General features: G+C 64.2%; 1 protein-coding gene across 1 annotated transcript in view; it reads right to left on the reverse strand.

Annotated features, from left to right (window-relative positions):
- Positions 1-14,233, reverse strand: part of PFKL (phosphofructokinase, liver type) — a 27,834-nt gene that overhangs the window by 11,815 nt on the left and 1,786 nt on the right. Inside the window, exons 2-7 of the mRNA XM_007452494.1 lie at positions 8,931-9,004; positions 5,771-5,848; positions 3,715-3,904; positions 2,896-3,061; positions 2,243-2,287; positions 1,878-1,986 (exon numbers count right to left, since the gene is read on the reverse strand). Coding sequence (XP_007452556.1) covers positions 1,878-1,986; positions 2,243-2,287; positions 2,896-3,061; positions 3,715-3,904; positions 5,771-5,848; positions 8,931-9,004 — 662 coding nt within the window. The remainder of the gene's footprint in view (positions 1-1,877; positions 1,987-2,242; positions 2,288-2,895; positions 3,062-3,714; positions 3,905-5,770; positions 5,849-8,930; positions 9,005-14,233) is intronic.

Raw genomic sequence — 14,233 nt, forward strand, 5'->3', positions numbered from 1 at the left:
GGGGGACTGAGAGGGGGGAACCGGGCCCCCGCCGCCCCCCCTGGGGGTAGGGGCTGGGGGACTGGAGGATTCCCCCCCCCCCCCCCGCCCCCCGCGGACCGCGGGAAGATTTCCTCCATCAGCTGGTGATGGACGAATTAGCGTCACTTAACTGTTGCAAAGGCAAAGCTCTTTGGGGATTTGAAAGTACTTTTTGTTTATTTATTTCCTCAACAAATGTTTGTGGGATTCACTCTGATCCACCAGCCTCAGATGTTCACCCCAAATCACCCGGAGAGACTTAGAGAGAAAGATAGGGTCAGAGCAGCTCCTGTAAGACCCGGGTACAGAGGGGCGGGGGGGCCAGGAGCGGAGGGCTGCCTGGAGGAGGTGGGGGTGGTGCAGTGAAGGGAGACAGCCAGAAGAGCCCACACCTCCCTCAACCTCACTCGCTGCAGCCCAGGAGGTGGGCAGGGCAGAGGGTGACACCTGCACGTAACAGGTGGGGAAACTGAAGCTCAGGGAACCCCGGGGCGGGGTGGGGCAAGGGCATTACACAGAGCAGGAAAGAACCAGGTTGTGAGGCCAGGCCTGAGTCCAGGCCACTTCCAGGAAGACCCAGCCCCAAGTTCTCAGCGAGTAGGCCAAGGCCGAGGTCAGCCAGAGACCATCACCACCAGAGCCCCCCTCTACCCAGGCGAGGCCACAAGGCCACCCGGGGGTGCAAGGACTCCCCCCAAGGAGAGGACAGAGGCCTCTGGCCAGCTTCGCTGCCAGGCTCAGCTCGGCCCTACCCTTGTCTTCACTGGGGAAGGTTCCAGAAGCCAGTCATGACCCTCGGCCCCTCCCACTGCCCTGGGCAGGGGTACAAAACCCTGGGGTGTGAGTGGGAGGTGGTGAGAGCAGCCTCCGGCAGCGGACGGGAGTGATGCCACCACCGCGGTCACACAGGGACAGGGACGCTCCAGAGCCAGCCCCGGGCCGCCCGCCTCTCCTTCAGGAAACACAGGGCCTGGCACTGACCTCCCAGGACAACAGAACAAACAAAAGGTCCGGCCCCGGGCAGCCTCCACACTCGTCCTGCCCTTGGGCCAGGATGCAGAGGACATTGGGGTTTGACACAGCCCGTTAGGGCCCCAGACTGGGCCCGAGTGTGAACTTGGGTGCACAGTCTCAGGGGCTCCCCTGCCTTGAATCCAGACCACAGCCCTCGAGTGCCCCCTGACCCCTGATCTGAAGGCGCCTCTCCCCGCCGTCACAGCCCTCCTGTCCACCACTGGCCTAGCCAAGGGGCCAGCCTATCCTAGTTGGGGGGCCTCGGGGATGCCCAGGGCAGAGTATCTGCCTGTTCTGTGCCAGAGCCCCCCAACTCCATCTTGAAGGGCCTGGAGTGCCGCGTTCCAGGCACCTCGTCTCAGGCACCCCTGCTCATCTCTCCTGGATGAGGCCTCAGACCCCCATCTGCTCCTGCCTCCACAGCCTCTTCGGCTGGAGCCACTGCCCCAGGTTCCCGTCCACCCATCTTCACAAAGCCACCTCCCCTTGCCCAGGCTCAGCGGTCAGGGCCCAAGGGAGCCAGCTTGACCGTGTCCCCGCTCCCGCCCCTCGCCCATGTCAGCACTGACCACGCAGAGACGAGCCTGGGGCAGTGGTGAGTGTGCCCCTCAGGCCCCTCTGTGCTCCGGGGCAGCCCCCGGGTATGTCCATGGGCGTTGGCACTGAAGCCCTCTCCACTCCTTGCAGTGCCGCCCCCGGGGGGGATACTTGCAGATGCTTGCTGAACCAGAGGGAAGTGAATCGGCCAAAGCTGGCCATGTGACCCCAGGGACACTCTCGTGGGGGACACGGGCCACGCAGCTCACGGCAGGGACCCTGAGAGAAGACCCCCGGGCCCTCACCTCACCCAGCCGCTCACACATGAAGTTCTCCCAGCCGTCCTCGGGCGGCGCCTCAGGGATGAACAGCCAGTCAGCCCCCGAGGCCAGGGCGGACACCAGGGCCAGGTATCTGGAGGGGCGGGAGGGGGAGGGGCTGCAGTAGGTGGGCCCCGACCCGACACCACGGGCCCCGGTCCCTGGGTCACAGGGGAGGTACAGCTCTGAGCTGCACCCAGCCCCACAGTCAGGACTCCCCACACCCCGGCTCTCACACCCACAGTATCAAGTGAGCACCTGCCACGTGCCAGGAGCCCTGGAGGCGCTGCACCCTGCTCCCACTGCCCCGAAGCCCCGGGCACCCCGGCTGACCCGGGCAGCCCCCTTACCCGCAGTGCCGCCCCATGACCTCCAGCACGAAGGTCCTCTGGTGGCTGTGGACATGGAAAGGGCAGAGGGCATCAGTGCAAAGTCCCCCTGAGCGGAGCTGAGCCACAAAGCCTGGCCTCTCATGCCACACCACCCATGGCCCCAGCTCCGCCAAGGGCGTGCCCAGGAGAGACAGAGACAAGGACAGACAGCCCTTGTCATTCCCAGGGCGGCCAAGGCCCTGGGCAAAGGGCCACCTCTGTCTCGGGCTCACGGCCAGCTTCACGCTGGTTTTCACTGATCTTTGCTCCTGGGGCTGAAGGCCATTCACCCTGCTGGGGCCTGGCTGTCACTAGCCAGCAGCCTGAGGACCCCCTGTGGGGTGCACCATTGCCCCAGGGCCATAGGAGACCTGTCAGAGCCACTGCCCACCTAGGGCTCGGGACAACCTGGCAGGGTGGGGACCAGACCCCCAAGCCCCTCTGCTCACCCCACTGTAAGTCTCCCCCAACATGGGGGCTGGGGGCAGCCAGTACAGACTCCTAGGGATGGAATTACGCTGACAAGCCATTGACCCTGCAGAAGGGCAGCCTCAGCCCCTCGCCGGGAGATGGGATCCCAAGCTTGCTTGCCTGGTGGCCTGGCTGGGCGGAGGGCTGCAGGCCTCACTCACCTCTGGGCAGTGGTGGTGATGGCGTCGATGACCTCCATGATGCGGTGCAGGGCCGAGTCCGTGCCGATGGTCATGTCGGTGCCGCAGAAGTCGTTGTCAATGGAACCCACCAGCCCAGCGATGCTCAGGTGCGAATAGGTCTGAGCCGTGCTCTGTGAGATCTTGCCTGGGAAGGAGGAGGCCAACCCAGGTGCAGCCGCAGCGGCCCCACCCGACCCCCTTGGCCACAACATGGGGCCCGGACCCCAATCCTCACCCCCTCCCCCAGCCCACCCGGCAGTGCAGCCTGGTCAGGTCCCCAGGTCCCGCAGCAGGGGTCCTGGGGCCGGGCGGCAGTGGCTGAACCACTGATTACAGACTTGTCACCCTCTGGGAGACATCCAGGGGAGCCCTAGAGAGTGCACCCCTCACTTCCGGGTCCCCCATGAGCAGCACAGAACCAACGAAGCTCCAACAGGTCACTTTCCAACTGGTGACCCCCCAGGACTCTGTGTCTTATGTTACCAAATTTTAACCATCACACTTCTGCAAACTGTGACAAGTCCATAACCCACATTGGGGAATGAATCACTCACAGCACAGGTGAGTCAGCCTGGGAACTGCCATCCAGCACCAGGAGGACAGCACTGCCTGGGGGTCCCTGACATTGGGTCCCCACAGGCCTCACTACCAGCCAAACCTGGGCCCGTGGCTCCTGGAGCCACCCAGGGTCCTCCTGATCTCGGGCCAGGCCCCCCACTCCCGGCCAGCAGCCAAGCAGCATCTTGCCTCCTCTGGTCCTGCCTGTTCCCAGCCCCAGCTGTTCCGCCGCCGACCCACCTTCGTTCACCAGCTCCTCCAGCAGGCTGCCCCACTCGCTGCGGAAGATGTTGGCGCCCGTGAGGCTGCCGTCCCCGCCAATGACGCACAGGTTGGTGATGCCACGCTGGACCAGGTTGTAGGCGGCCGCCCGGCGCCCCTCCCGCGTGGTGAAGGCCTTGCAGCGGGCGCTGCCGATGACGGTGCCGCCCTACACGGAGCAGGGGCGGCCTGGGCCAACAGGGCACCGGAGGGACCCGGGTACTGGGCAGGGGCGGCTTGGGAGACCCCAAGGAACGGAGGGCCAAGTCCAGGGGCTCCTCGAAAGCCTAGGCAGGTGTCTGCCTCCCCCCCCACCCCCCAGACTTTCTCCTCATGTGTGCAAGGAGGAGACTGTCCACCGTCAGGCGCGGGGGGCTCGACAGGTAAGGGATGAGCAGGTTCTGAGGGCTGTAAGGCGTGCACACACGCACACATGCATGTACTCTGGCCCACAAGGCCGGGCACCAACGCAGGGGCGTGCCTGGGCAGCTCATGCCATTGTCCGCATGCCCCCCCCCTCGGCCCACCACCGGCTCAGCCTCAGCCCAGGCTCCCCAGACCCTGCCCACAGGCAGAACTGCCGGCCCCTGCACTCGGCCAGCTGGTGGGAACAATGTGCTGCTCCCCAGACCACCGAGAGCACCGGGCTGGGCCCTGGGCCCCAGGCTTCACGGAAAACGCAAATCAGAGCTGGCCCTGGCCCAGCCCAGCCTCCCCCTGCGCCCCTCCCCGCTGCCCCCATGCTCTATGCTCCCCACCTGTCTCCAAACACCAGCCCGCATCCTCACCTGCCCACCTTTCATGCAGCTTCGCACCCCAGCTAACACTTGGCCTAAAGCTCCTTCCCCAGGCGGTCTCTCAGGACCGAGGCCACAGCCATCCTCAGACACAGGCTCAGAGCAGAGCAACGGCTGGATCCAGGCCTGAGGCGTGATGGCCGCCCTCCCTGGACCCCTGAGGTGGAGGACGAGGTACCGAGGCTGAAGCCCCACCCATGACGGAGTCAGGGAGCACTGCACCAGAGCAGAAGGACACAGGGTGGGGGGCTCTGATGAACCCCAAGAACAGGGCTTCTCCGTGCCCCACTGGACCGTCTAGGGCTCAGCAAACGGGCCGCTCCCACGAGCGCCTGGACAGCGCGGTCCCTTTGGGACGTCCACCCTGGGCAGGAGGGGTGGGTGGCACAGCAGGGTTGGCTGTGCCTGGATGACCCAGGGTCCAGGCCCGTCACCCACTGCTCTGCTGACCCATACATAGCATGTGACGACGACAGGCCTCTTATTTAAATAAGCAGGTGTCAGCTGGTGGTCTAGGATACACAGGTGACAGGTGCCCCACAGCGGTCCCTGCTCTGTGGGAGGACTGGGGTCTCCCTACAGAGACCTGATTCAAAGACCCCCGCTCCTAGGAACCCCTGGCCCCAGCGAGGCGCTCAGCGCCCCGCCCTCAGTAAGTAGGATGACGAAGGGGAAGGCGGGGGAGGCGCAGAGAGGCCGCTGAGGCCAAGCATGCCTCTTCCAGGGTGTCCTCCTCCCAGAGCCCACAGCTGGAAGCTGAGACAACCCGGGGCCACCGCACCCCCATGACCTCCCACTCCCACCTCCCCAAGGCGGTCGGACGACAGTCAGCCGGGAGTCGAGCCCCTGCGGGATGGTGTGTATGCCTGCTTGCCTGTGTGTGTGTCTCTGTGTGTGTCTGATGTGTGCACCTGTGTATCCCTCTGTGCGTCCCTCTGTGTGCCTACGTGTGTTCTATGTATGTGTCTGTGTGTCTGATGTGTGCACTTGTGTATCCCTCTGTGTGTCTGTGTGTCTGGTGTATGCACCTGTATATCCCTCTGTGTGTCCCTCTGTGTGCCTGTGTGTCTCTGTGTCCTCTGTGTGTCTCTGTGTGTCTGTGTGTGTTCTGTGTGTCTCTGTGTGTCTGTGCGTGTGGTGTGTGCAGCTGCATAACCCTCCGTGCGTCCCTCCATGTGCCTGTGTGCACATCCCCGGTGTACACGCATGCTCGTGGCGGGAAGGGCCGCGGGCCTCACCAGCTGGATGATGTTGGAGACGCTGAGCCAGTTGGCTGGCCTGATGTTCTCGCCCCCTTCCACGAGGCCCTCGTAGCCCTGAAAGTGAGGGGACAGGCGTGAGACGGGCGCCCACAGCAGCAGGACAGGTGGAACCTCGGTCAAAAGCCCATCTGGCAGGAAGTGGGCCCAGGGGTCCTGAGCGCGGAGGCCCCTCCACCCCCAGGGCCTCAAGGGACGAAGCTGGGGTCTGCTGGGGTCAGGGGTGTCAGGGGAGATGCCGGCGTGCCCAGACGCCTCCCTAGGCACGATCTGTGGGGCCTGCAGGGTAGCGCGTTACACACAGAGCACAACTTGCTCGGCAGCGCTCCTGTCGCCGGCAGCCCTGGGATGCGTGCCCACGAGCCACAGCTGGGTCACTGCGCCCGGGTCAGAACCAGATCCAGCCCAGCGCCCAGCAGCCCCTCTGCCTTCCAGGACCCTCCCTGCCAGGGACACCCGCTGCCCTGCCTCCCAAGCGTGCAGATTAGATGCAGAAATGACAGCACAGCGTCCCCTCTGCGTCTGGCCTCTTTCGCTCGGTCGGGCATCTGCAATGCCCCACGAGGTCACGTGCGACTGTGTCTGCGCTCGCTGCCATGCGGGAGTCCCCTGTGCATGCCCACAGTTTATGACCCGTCCACCGCTGATGGACATTCTGGAGGGATCCGGTTTGGGGCTATTGGAAATAACGCTCCGTATCTCCCGGGAAAGGACTCCCGGGTCACTGCGTGTGCAAGCAGCCACTGACAGCACTGCCACACAGTGCCCATAGGCACCTGTGGCCACCTCGTCCATCAGCAACGTGGCCAGGGCCTCAGAGCGCCCCACCCCCAGCGCCGGGCCATGCTGGTCTCCATCCCGGAGGCTGTATGTGGTCCCTGCAGGGCTTCTCCCCTGTGTTTCCCTGACGACACATGCTGTTTCGGGTATGACATAAGCCACAGGCCACCTGGACAGCCTCTGCGAGGGCGGACCGTTCCAGTGTCTCGCCTGTTTCTGTTCTCGTGTGGCCAACCCCTTCTTATTAGCAGGAGCTCTTTATAGAGTCTGGAGAGAGGACACATGCTTTCACAAATGGTGAAAAGACGAGGCACTGCCGAGCCGCAATGAGCAGGGCCACCTCCTCTGTGCAGCCCTCCCAGCCCCTCCAACGAAGCAGCCGTGAGCCACCGCTCCTGCCTGGCGTTCGGCTCTGCGACCCACCTCCTCCGTTCCCACACTTGTCATTAGATCAGCCGGGGCCTGCAGGGTCCTGGGCAGCAGGGCCTGGGGGCGGGCAGGGCAAATGCTCCCACCCCTGGGAATAGAGGGGGAAACAGCTGGGAGAAGGGCCTCAGGACGAGACCCCCGTCTAAGGGATCGTCAAGCTACCTTCCCCAGCTCAGGCCGGGCCTGGCCCCCTCTCGCCCCCTCTCGCCCCCTCTCGCTCCGGTCAGGAATTTGGCCACTAGGACACACCCCACCCTGCCCCCGCCCCTCCCCCCAGAGAAGCGGCAAAATAACCTGAAAAGCCACAGACACTGTCCAGAGCAAAGCAGCGATGAAAGAGGCCGCCCCGAGTCTGCAAAACCCCAGCATGGTGCCAGCCCCGCCCCAGCCCCACGGTGCTCCCAGCTGGAATCAACGTCTCACAGACACAGTCCTCCTCTCCTGGCCTGGGAACCTTCTGGAATGTCTTTGCACACCTCCATCCACTTTGTGTCCCCTCTCCCCTCCCCACTGGCTGGGCACCCAGGCAGCCTCAGAACTGGCCGCAGGCCCAGGGCACTTCCAGCAGCCATCCTTGTGGCAGCTCTGAGCCCACAGGTGCAGTTTGGGCTGTCACGTGACTAAAGCAGCCCCGTTCACTGAGCCCTTTGCGGCGCCAGGGGCTGTGAAAAGTGCCTTAACTCTCAGTGTTGCATTAGCTTTTCGCCCTAACATCCCTACCTCATAGAAGAAACCAAGGGTCAGGGAGGTGAAGGGATGCCCCTGTCACATGTGTACAACCTCCAGGAGCCGGGCCCTGGACCCACCCCACCCTGATTGGAGACCACTTGTTCACAAAACTAGGCCACTCCCTGAAGAGTCTCACCCTGTCCTTCAGAAGGTTCTAGACCATTATCAGGGCATGGGTTCCACCTGCCCAGCTCCTGAGGCCACAGGTCCCTGAGACTCTGAGGAGATGTGCTCCCGAAACATGACCTAAGGCTTTGCAGGGTCCTGGTCATCCAAGCCTGGTCTGAGGGTCTGGACTCTGCAGGAGGGAGGGGCCTGCAGAATTGCCCGCCCATCTGTTCATTCAATAGCCCCATACACACAAGGCTGGGGAGGAAGGGCCTGACCTGGACCAGAGTGAAGGGACGGGATGCGGACACACCCAAGGTGGGAGGAGGGAAGCTCTGGGGAGAGCAGAGCAGGTTGGGATTTGCTACATTTTAGCAAAGAGTGAAAACAAAGTAACACAGTGGGAGAGAACTCCAGGACTTGTGTGTGTGTGTGTGTGTGAGAGAGAGAGAGAGAGAGAGAGAGAGAGAGAGAGAGAGAGAGAGAGAGTGTGTGTGTGTGTGTGTGTGAAAGAGAGAGAGAGAGAGAGTGTGTGTGTGTGAGAGAGAGTGTGTGTGTGTGTGTGAGAGAGAGAGAGGGGGTCTGCCCCAAATCTGAAATAGGGAGAGAACTCCAGGACTTGCGTGTGTGTGTGTGTGTGTGTGTGTGTGTGTGTGTGTGTGAGAGAGAGAGAGAGGGTCTGCCCCAAATCTGAAATAGGGATTTGGGGGGATAGGAATTGGGGGGCTAAAGCAAAGGGCGCACCAGCTTTAGCCAGAACGAAGCAGAACAATGATTCTCTGCTGCTTTGCGTAAGGAGGCCGTTTACTGCTGTCACTAGGGCAGCTCGAGCTCGGGTTAGGTGATGAGGGTACAGGAGGGCTGGGTGTCGGAGGACGGGTGGGGCTGAGGTCCCGGCCTCTGAGGAGAACAGCAGCTTCACGCCCTCCTCTCTCTCAGGGGGCGCACCCACCCGTGAGCGCCCAGGCTGAAGGCGGACTCCCCATCCACACTGCAGAGCCTGGCAGCCGTGCCCCATCCTCCATCCTCACCCCTCTCCCCGCACTGCTCCCTACCAGAGCGTGGGGCGAGGACCGCCCTGCCCACACCTTACCTCGTAGATGAGGAAGACTTTGGCTCCCACGTAAATGCCCATGCGCGTCACGGCTCGGACGGCAGCATTCATGCCTGCGAAGGGGTCCGGGAGACGCCTGTCAGTGGAGATGCGGAGCGTGGGCGCCCTGGACCGTCCCTCCCACATCTCGGGGGGCGCCGAGCCAGGACTCCCGAGTCCAGCACGGGGTGAGCCCCCCCGCATTGTATCGGCTTCGCACTCAGAAATAAGCCGCCCCAGAGTTAAACCGGGAAGGTCCCCACCAGGGCCCGACTCCTCCTGAGCCTGGAGCACAGGCACCTGCAGACCTGCGACATCGCTTCCCGCCGCATCCCCGCCGCCCACGCTCACCTGCGGCCTCTGCTGCCCAGCACAGCCCCCCTCCCCGGCCCCCAGGGCCCTGACCTGGGGGAATCGCAGCAGGTGGGGCACATGGCCCCAAGATGCAAAACGGGGCAGCCGCCTTCCAAATGCGCCCGCAGCCTCTGCTAGACTCTTGGGCCACCACCCTGGGGGGCAGCTTGGGGAGCACCCTGAGGTCGGTGCCTGTGGCCCTGGGGCCATGAGCCCCCTGCCCCTTGGCCTGCAGGGTGGGCTCCACGAGACAGGAGAGGAGGACAGCACCCCCTAGGGCCAAGTTCAGGCTCCTGGGGGTCGGACGGCCCCAGTGCAGCTGAGTGGGCCGGCGCCCCTGCTCCCCAGCCTGCAAACGTACGCTGGGGCCACCAAGCTCAGCGGGTCACCTCTCTTCCCTGTCCCCCAGCCCTGGGACCCCCACGACCCCCAACCCCCGTCTACAGCAGCCACCTTGCAGTATAGGCTTCCTGGAACGACGGACCCTCATGGGGCAGGACGAGGGGGCAGGAAATGCTCAGAAGAGCCCAGAGGAACCTCAGTCCCCTTCCCTCGTGGTCAGTTCTGAGACTGAGACCAAGAGAAGGCACAGGTGTCCCTGAGGTCCCTGCACGGGGCCGGAGGCACCCTGTTGCGTTCCTGAGGTCCCTGCACGGGGGGCGGCCCCACCGTGTCCCCGGGGTCTCGCACACAGTCCGGCTCACAAGGCACAACCTGAAAGAAGTCCCCGTGGGCAGCCCCACAGGTGGCTCGAGCGCCTGCAGTGGGCGCACGCGGTGGCCCTGCCCTGTCTGTGGGTGGGACGCAGCCCCGCCCAGGGCTGCAGCTGCTGCGGGCCTGGACAGGGCCAGGTCAGGGGCCCTGTGCGGGCACCTGGGGCGGGCCCAGCCTCCACACTGACTGCCACCTGGCTGGGGCCCAGGGACGGGCGAGGGGCAAAGGGTTGAGGGGGCAGGAGCCTGGAATCAGTGGCTGTAGGCAATTTGCCTCAAACCTTCTTGCCCGTCACGAAAGATGTCAGTGGTTCGATACAAAGGGGCAGGCAGGGCGGCCCCCACGTCCTCAGAGAGGAAGACAGTTGGCCAGTCACCTGCCCTGGGCTCCAGCCTCTGACCCTGGGTCTGGAGGCTGGATCGCGGACGTGACCTGTGCGTGGTCTGGACCAGGACCACCCCTGCTCCCCCAGCCTCCTCCTGGTGGCCCTGGCCCAGAGCACATGCACATCCCATGGTCTGTCCCTAAGCTGTGAAAGCCTTTCCCTGGAGGCGGCGGGGCACCAGCCAAGGGTGGCCGAGGCCCCAGGAGCCCTGCCCCACCCCCGGGCCCTCTGAGTTGGTGGACGGGCAGTGCCCATCAGCTTGGGCGTGCTGCGGGAGTGCCGTCACCCCCAGGGTCCCGCGTAGCTCGTGTGGTCCACAGGGTGACCCTGATGTGAAGACTCTCGACCTTTACCGTACTTACACTAGTCTCACCCTGTCTCCAGCCTGGAAAGCGGGCCCAGGGGGAGCAGGTAGCTCCCAGAGGACCATGGAGGGCTATATAGCATATGGCACCTCAGGAAGAGCCCAGCGGGCAGAGCCTACCCCAGTGCAGGCCCACAGCACCGGGCTCCCAGGAAATCAGCCCACTGTCACTGCCCCCATTTTGCAGATGAGAAACCAAGGTCCCAGAGGGAAGGCAGGGGAGCTGCTGGAACCCCGGCAGGTGAGGGCAGTGCCAGGATGTACCCCGGACCCTCCTTGGGCTCAGCAAGCTGCCCTGTCCCCAGCCGGCAGAGAGCCTCCTGCTGTCTGACGTCCAAAGCCAGGGACTCCCGGGGCAGAGGTGCCCAGATGTCAGGGCTGGCAGAGCACAGAGGCCAGAAGGGTCCTGAGCTGGCTACATTCACAGCTGACACACCTGCCTTTAGCAAAAGAACCCCACTTCTAAAGAAATCATAAAAGTCTCACATCCCCAAAACGAATGGAAGTGGGGTTTCAGTGGGTGAAGTTAGGGGTAGGAGCCCAGAGAGTGTACCCCACACACCCCCAGACAGCCAGGCTGCCCCAGGAACCGGATCTGAAGGGCTGACAGTCCTGCTGCCTGAGGTCAGGGGGCCTCGAGCTGCAAGCTCCCTGCCCTGCCTGCCCTCCCTGGCCTGCCTGCCCTCGCTGGCGGGGGGCAGGGCAGGGGCAAGGAGGGACATGAGACAGCTGCAAAGCTGCCCCCCCGGCCCCCAGCAGGCCCTGGGTCCTGCAGAAGCATTCGGCCGCCTCTGGGGCCTTGGGCAGCCCAGGCTTTCCACCCTCAGGTATCTGCCTCCCCGGCTACCCTCGCTGGGGTGAGGCCACTTTGGGCTCACTGCCGGCTCACGGTCCAAGCGCCACCCCCTGGCAATCGGAGGGAGGCCAGCAGTTCCGGATGGGGTGGCGGGAGGGGCGGGGGCAGCGGCTGGAGACCCAGGGACTGCGAAGGGCCCCAGGCTTAGGGTAGCGCGCTCAGTCTTGCAGAGGACAACAAATGACCACATTACAGGGAAACTCTTCAGTCTCAGAATGGAACCGGGCCAGCTACCATGGATACGGAGGCCTGAGGGCGTGGGTTCCCCTGTAAACCTCACTGTAAGCTGCCTTCCTGAAAGGGCCTTACTTATTGCCCTTTAATCTGCTTTTCTTTCTCAAAATAAACCCAGGGCGGCAGCCACGAGCCCCACGGGGCCAGAGGAGCAGGGGGGAGAGCAGCTGCGCCCCCCGCGATGGGCCAGCCCTGGGCCCCCCACCCCGCCCTCCAGCCCCCAGCGGGCCAGGGGCACCGTGGCCGATGACTTCCCGTCGGAGGAAATCGACACCACCACCAAACTGATGTCTGAAGGTGGATGCCCTTGTTCATAAGGTGACTTTTCTTCACAATTAGCTTCCGGGAAAACAAAATGTACAAGACAGAGGTGATCCTGGCAGGACAGGGGGCCCCGCAGACTCACACTTATCATCAGTCCATGTGAAGACTTGGAGCCAGGCTGGGACATAACGAGATGGGGGCGGTCCTCACCCGCAAATACAGGGCATCAACGTCCACACGGATCAACCCAGAAAAGGCAGGTCCTGCGCGTTACTGAGGGACAGGGTGGGGTCCGCCCCAGGGGCGAGACCGAGGGGTGGAACCAGTGGGCGGCGGGGCTATGTTATAGTCTTCTAGTCACTTTTGCACAAAGTAACATCCGTAACGCACGGACATCTACTCCCCGCCAACGGGAAGGGCAGAGGACGCGACTTTCAGGCTGGCTGGAAGGAACCCGCCAGGTGGCTCGTCTTGTTTACAGAAGGGGAAACTGAGGCCCGAGGGATGTGCTCGGGTCAAGTCAGAGAGCTGGTTGAGGCCGGCCCCACCGGGACAGGGTCTGCCCGCTCCCCCGCCGCCCGCTGCCTCGAGGCTGGCTGGTTTCCACTCACTCCAACAAATGCAGACTTGAGCCTCGGGGAGGCAAGTGCAGGTCGGGGTGGGTGCCCATTCTCCACGGCGGCTGTCAACCCCGCGCTCACCCAGGGGGGCCCGCGGGGAGGGCCCGCCCAGCACCATCAGGTCCCTAGAGGTCGTCCTCTATTTGGAAGGCAGCGGGGGCCCCTGAGGGCAAACCGAGAACCCACCGTCTGGTGCCAGCTCCCCGGAGCAGTGCCGGCGAGAGGGCGCAGGCCCGGCGCGGACACCCACAGGCTGGCCTTCAGAACTTACAATACAGAAAGGCCCCCTGCCCCGCAGAGAGCCAGCTGGCCCTGGCATCTTCCCCCCCGGCATCAGCCCGAGCCCTAAACTGGGGAAGCTTGCGGAGCCCTCCTCTCTCGCAGCCCCGATCAGAAATCCACGTTACAGCCAGGGGTCTAGGGAAGCGAGGACACAGCGTGAGGTGAGGTGGCCAGCCCAGCCGGCGGTGCGCTGACAGCCACACTCCTGGGCGTCCAGGAAGCACTGCCCGTTCCATGTGGGGCATTAGGGCCGGGCTGGCCAAGGGGAGACCCACAGGTGAGACGGGCTTTGCCCTCCACTGGCCCACCGGCCCAGGCTGGCGGCCCCTTCCTCCCTGGCCCTTCAGCTGCCCCCACTGATCCCTCGTCCTGTTTAGTCTGTGCCACCCACCGGCTCCGCTCCCCTGCCTAAACGTGCATTTATCTTTCCCAGCCCTCCCTCCAGTGCTGTTGTCTCCATGGTGCAGACAGGAGCCTGGGTGGAGACCCCTGTGCCCGCTCGAGCAGGGGAGCTGGGGCCTCGCAGAGGAAGGGCCTCTCTGGAGAGGCGGGCCCAGCCTCTCAGGAAGCGTCTGTCCCCCATGTGCCAGGCCCCTCCCACGGTCCAATCTCACAGGGCAGCGCTTCCCCAAGACCACTCTCCTGCCCCCGGCCCCGGCCCACTGGCCATGCTCCAAGAGGGAGCCGCCGCTGCCCAGCAACAGGCAAGCGCTCTGGCCATGCGGGGGTGCGGACGTGCAGCAGGGCACACTGTCCGCCCGCCAGAACAGGTCCGGAGGGCTCAGCCCAAACCCGCACAGGCCGGGACGCAGACAGTGGCTGATGCCTCTGCCTTCCTGGGTGTGCTCTTTGTGAAAGCTCCTTCCTCCTAGCTCTTCCCTGCTTCTGAGTGGGGAGCCAGGAGGCGGGGGCCTGAGGCAGGGAGAGGAATTATGTGTCTGGACTTTCTGATCTGCAAGGAGGCAGATCAGGCCCGGCTGCGCAGCCTGAGAGTGCCGGCTAGGTTCCTTCCAGGCCTGCTTCCTGGGCTAATTAAGGTGTCTCCTGAGGTTCAAGGTGTGTGGTGTGGCCATGGGGCCAAGCCCAAGAGGTGTGACACTGGCCAACCCAGGCCAGAGGCGCTGGAGAGCAGCAGTCAGGACAAGTCCAGGGCACCAGGACAGACCCCAGGAGGGGCACTCAGCTAGCTCTGCCAGGTCCCAGCTGCAGGACCCTGGGCAGGTCAGCAGG

Source organism: Lipotes vexillifer, unplaced genomic scaffold (genome assembly GCF_000442215.2).
Source record: "Lipotes vexillifer unplaced genomic scaffold, Lipotes_vexillifer_v1.1 scaffold545, whole genome shotgun sequence".
Classification (NCBI taxonomy): Eukaryota; Metazoa; Chordata; class Mammalia; order Artiodactyla; family Lipotidae; genus Lipotes; species Lipotes vexillifer.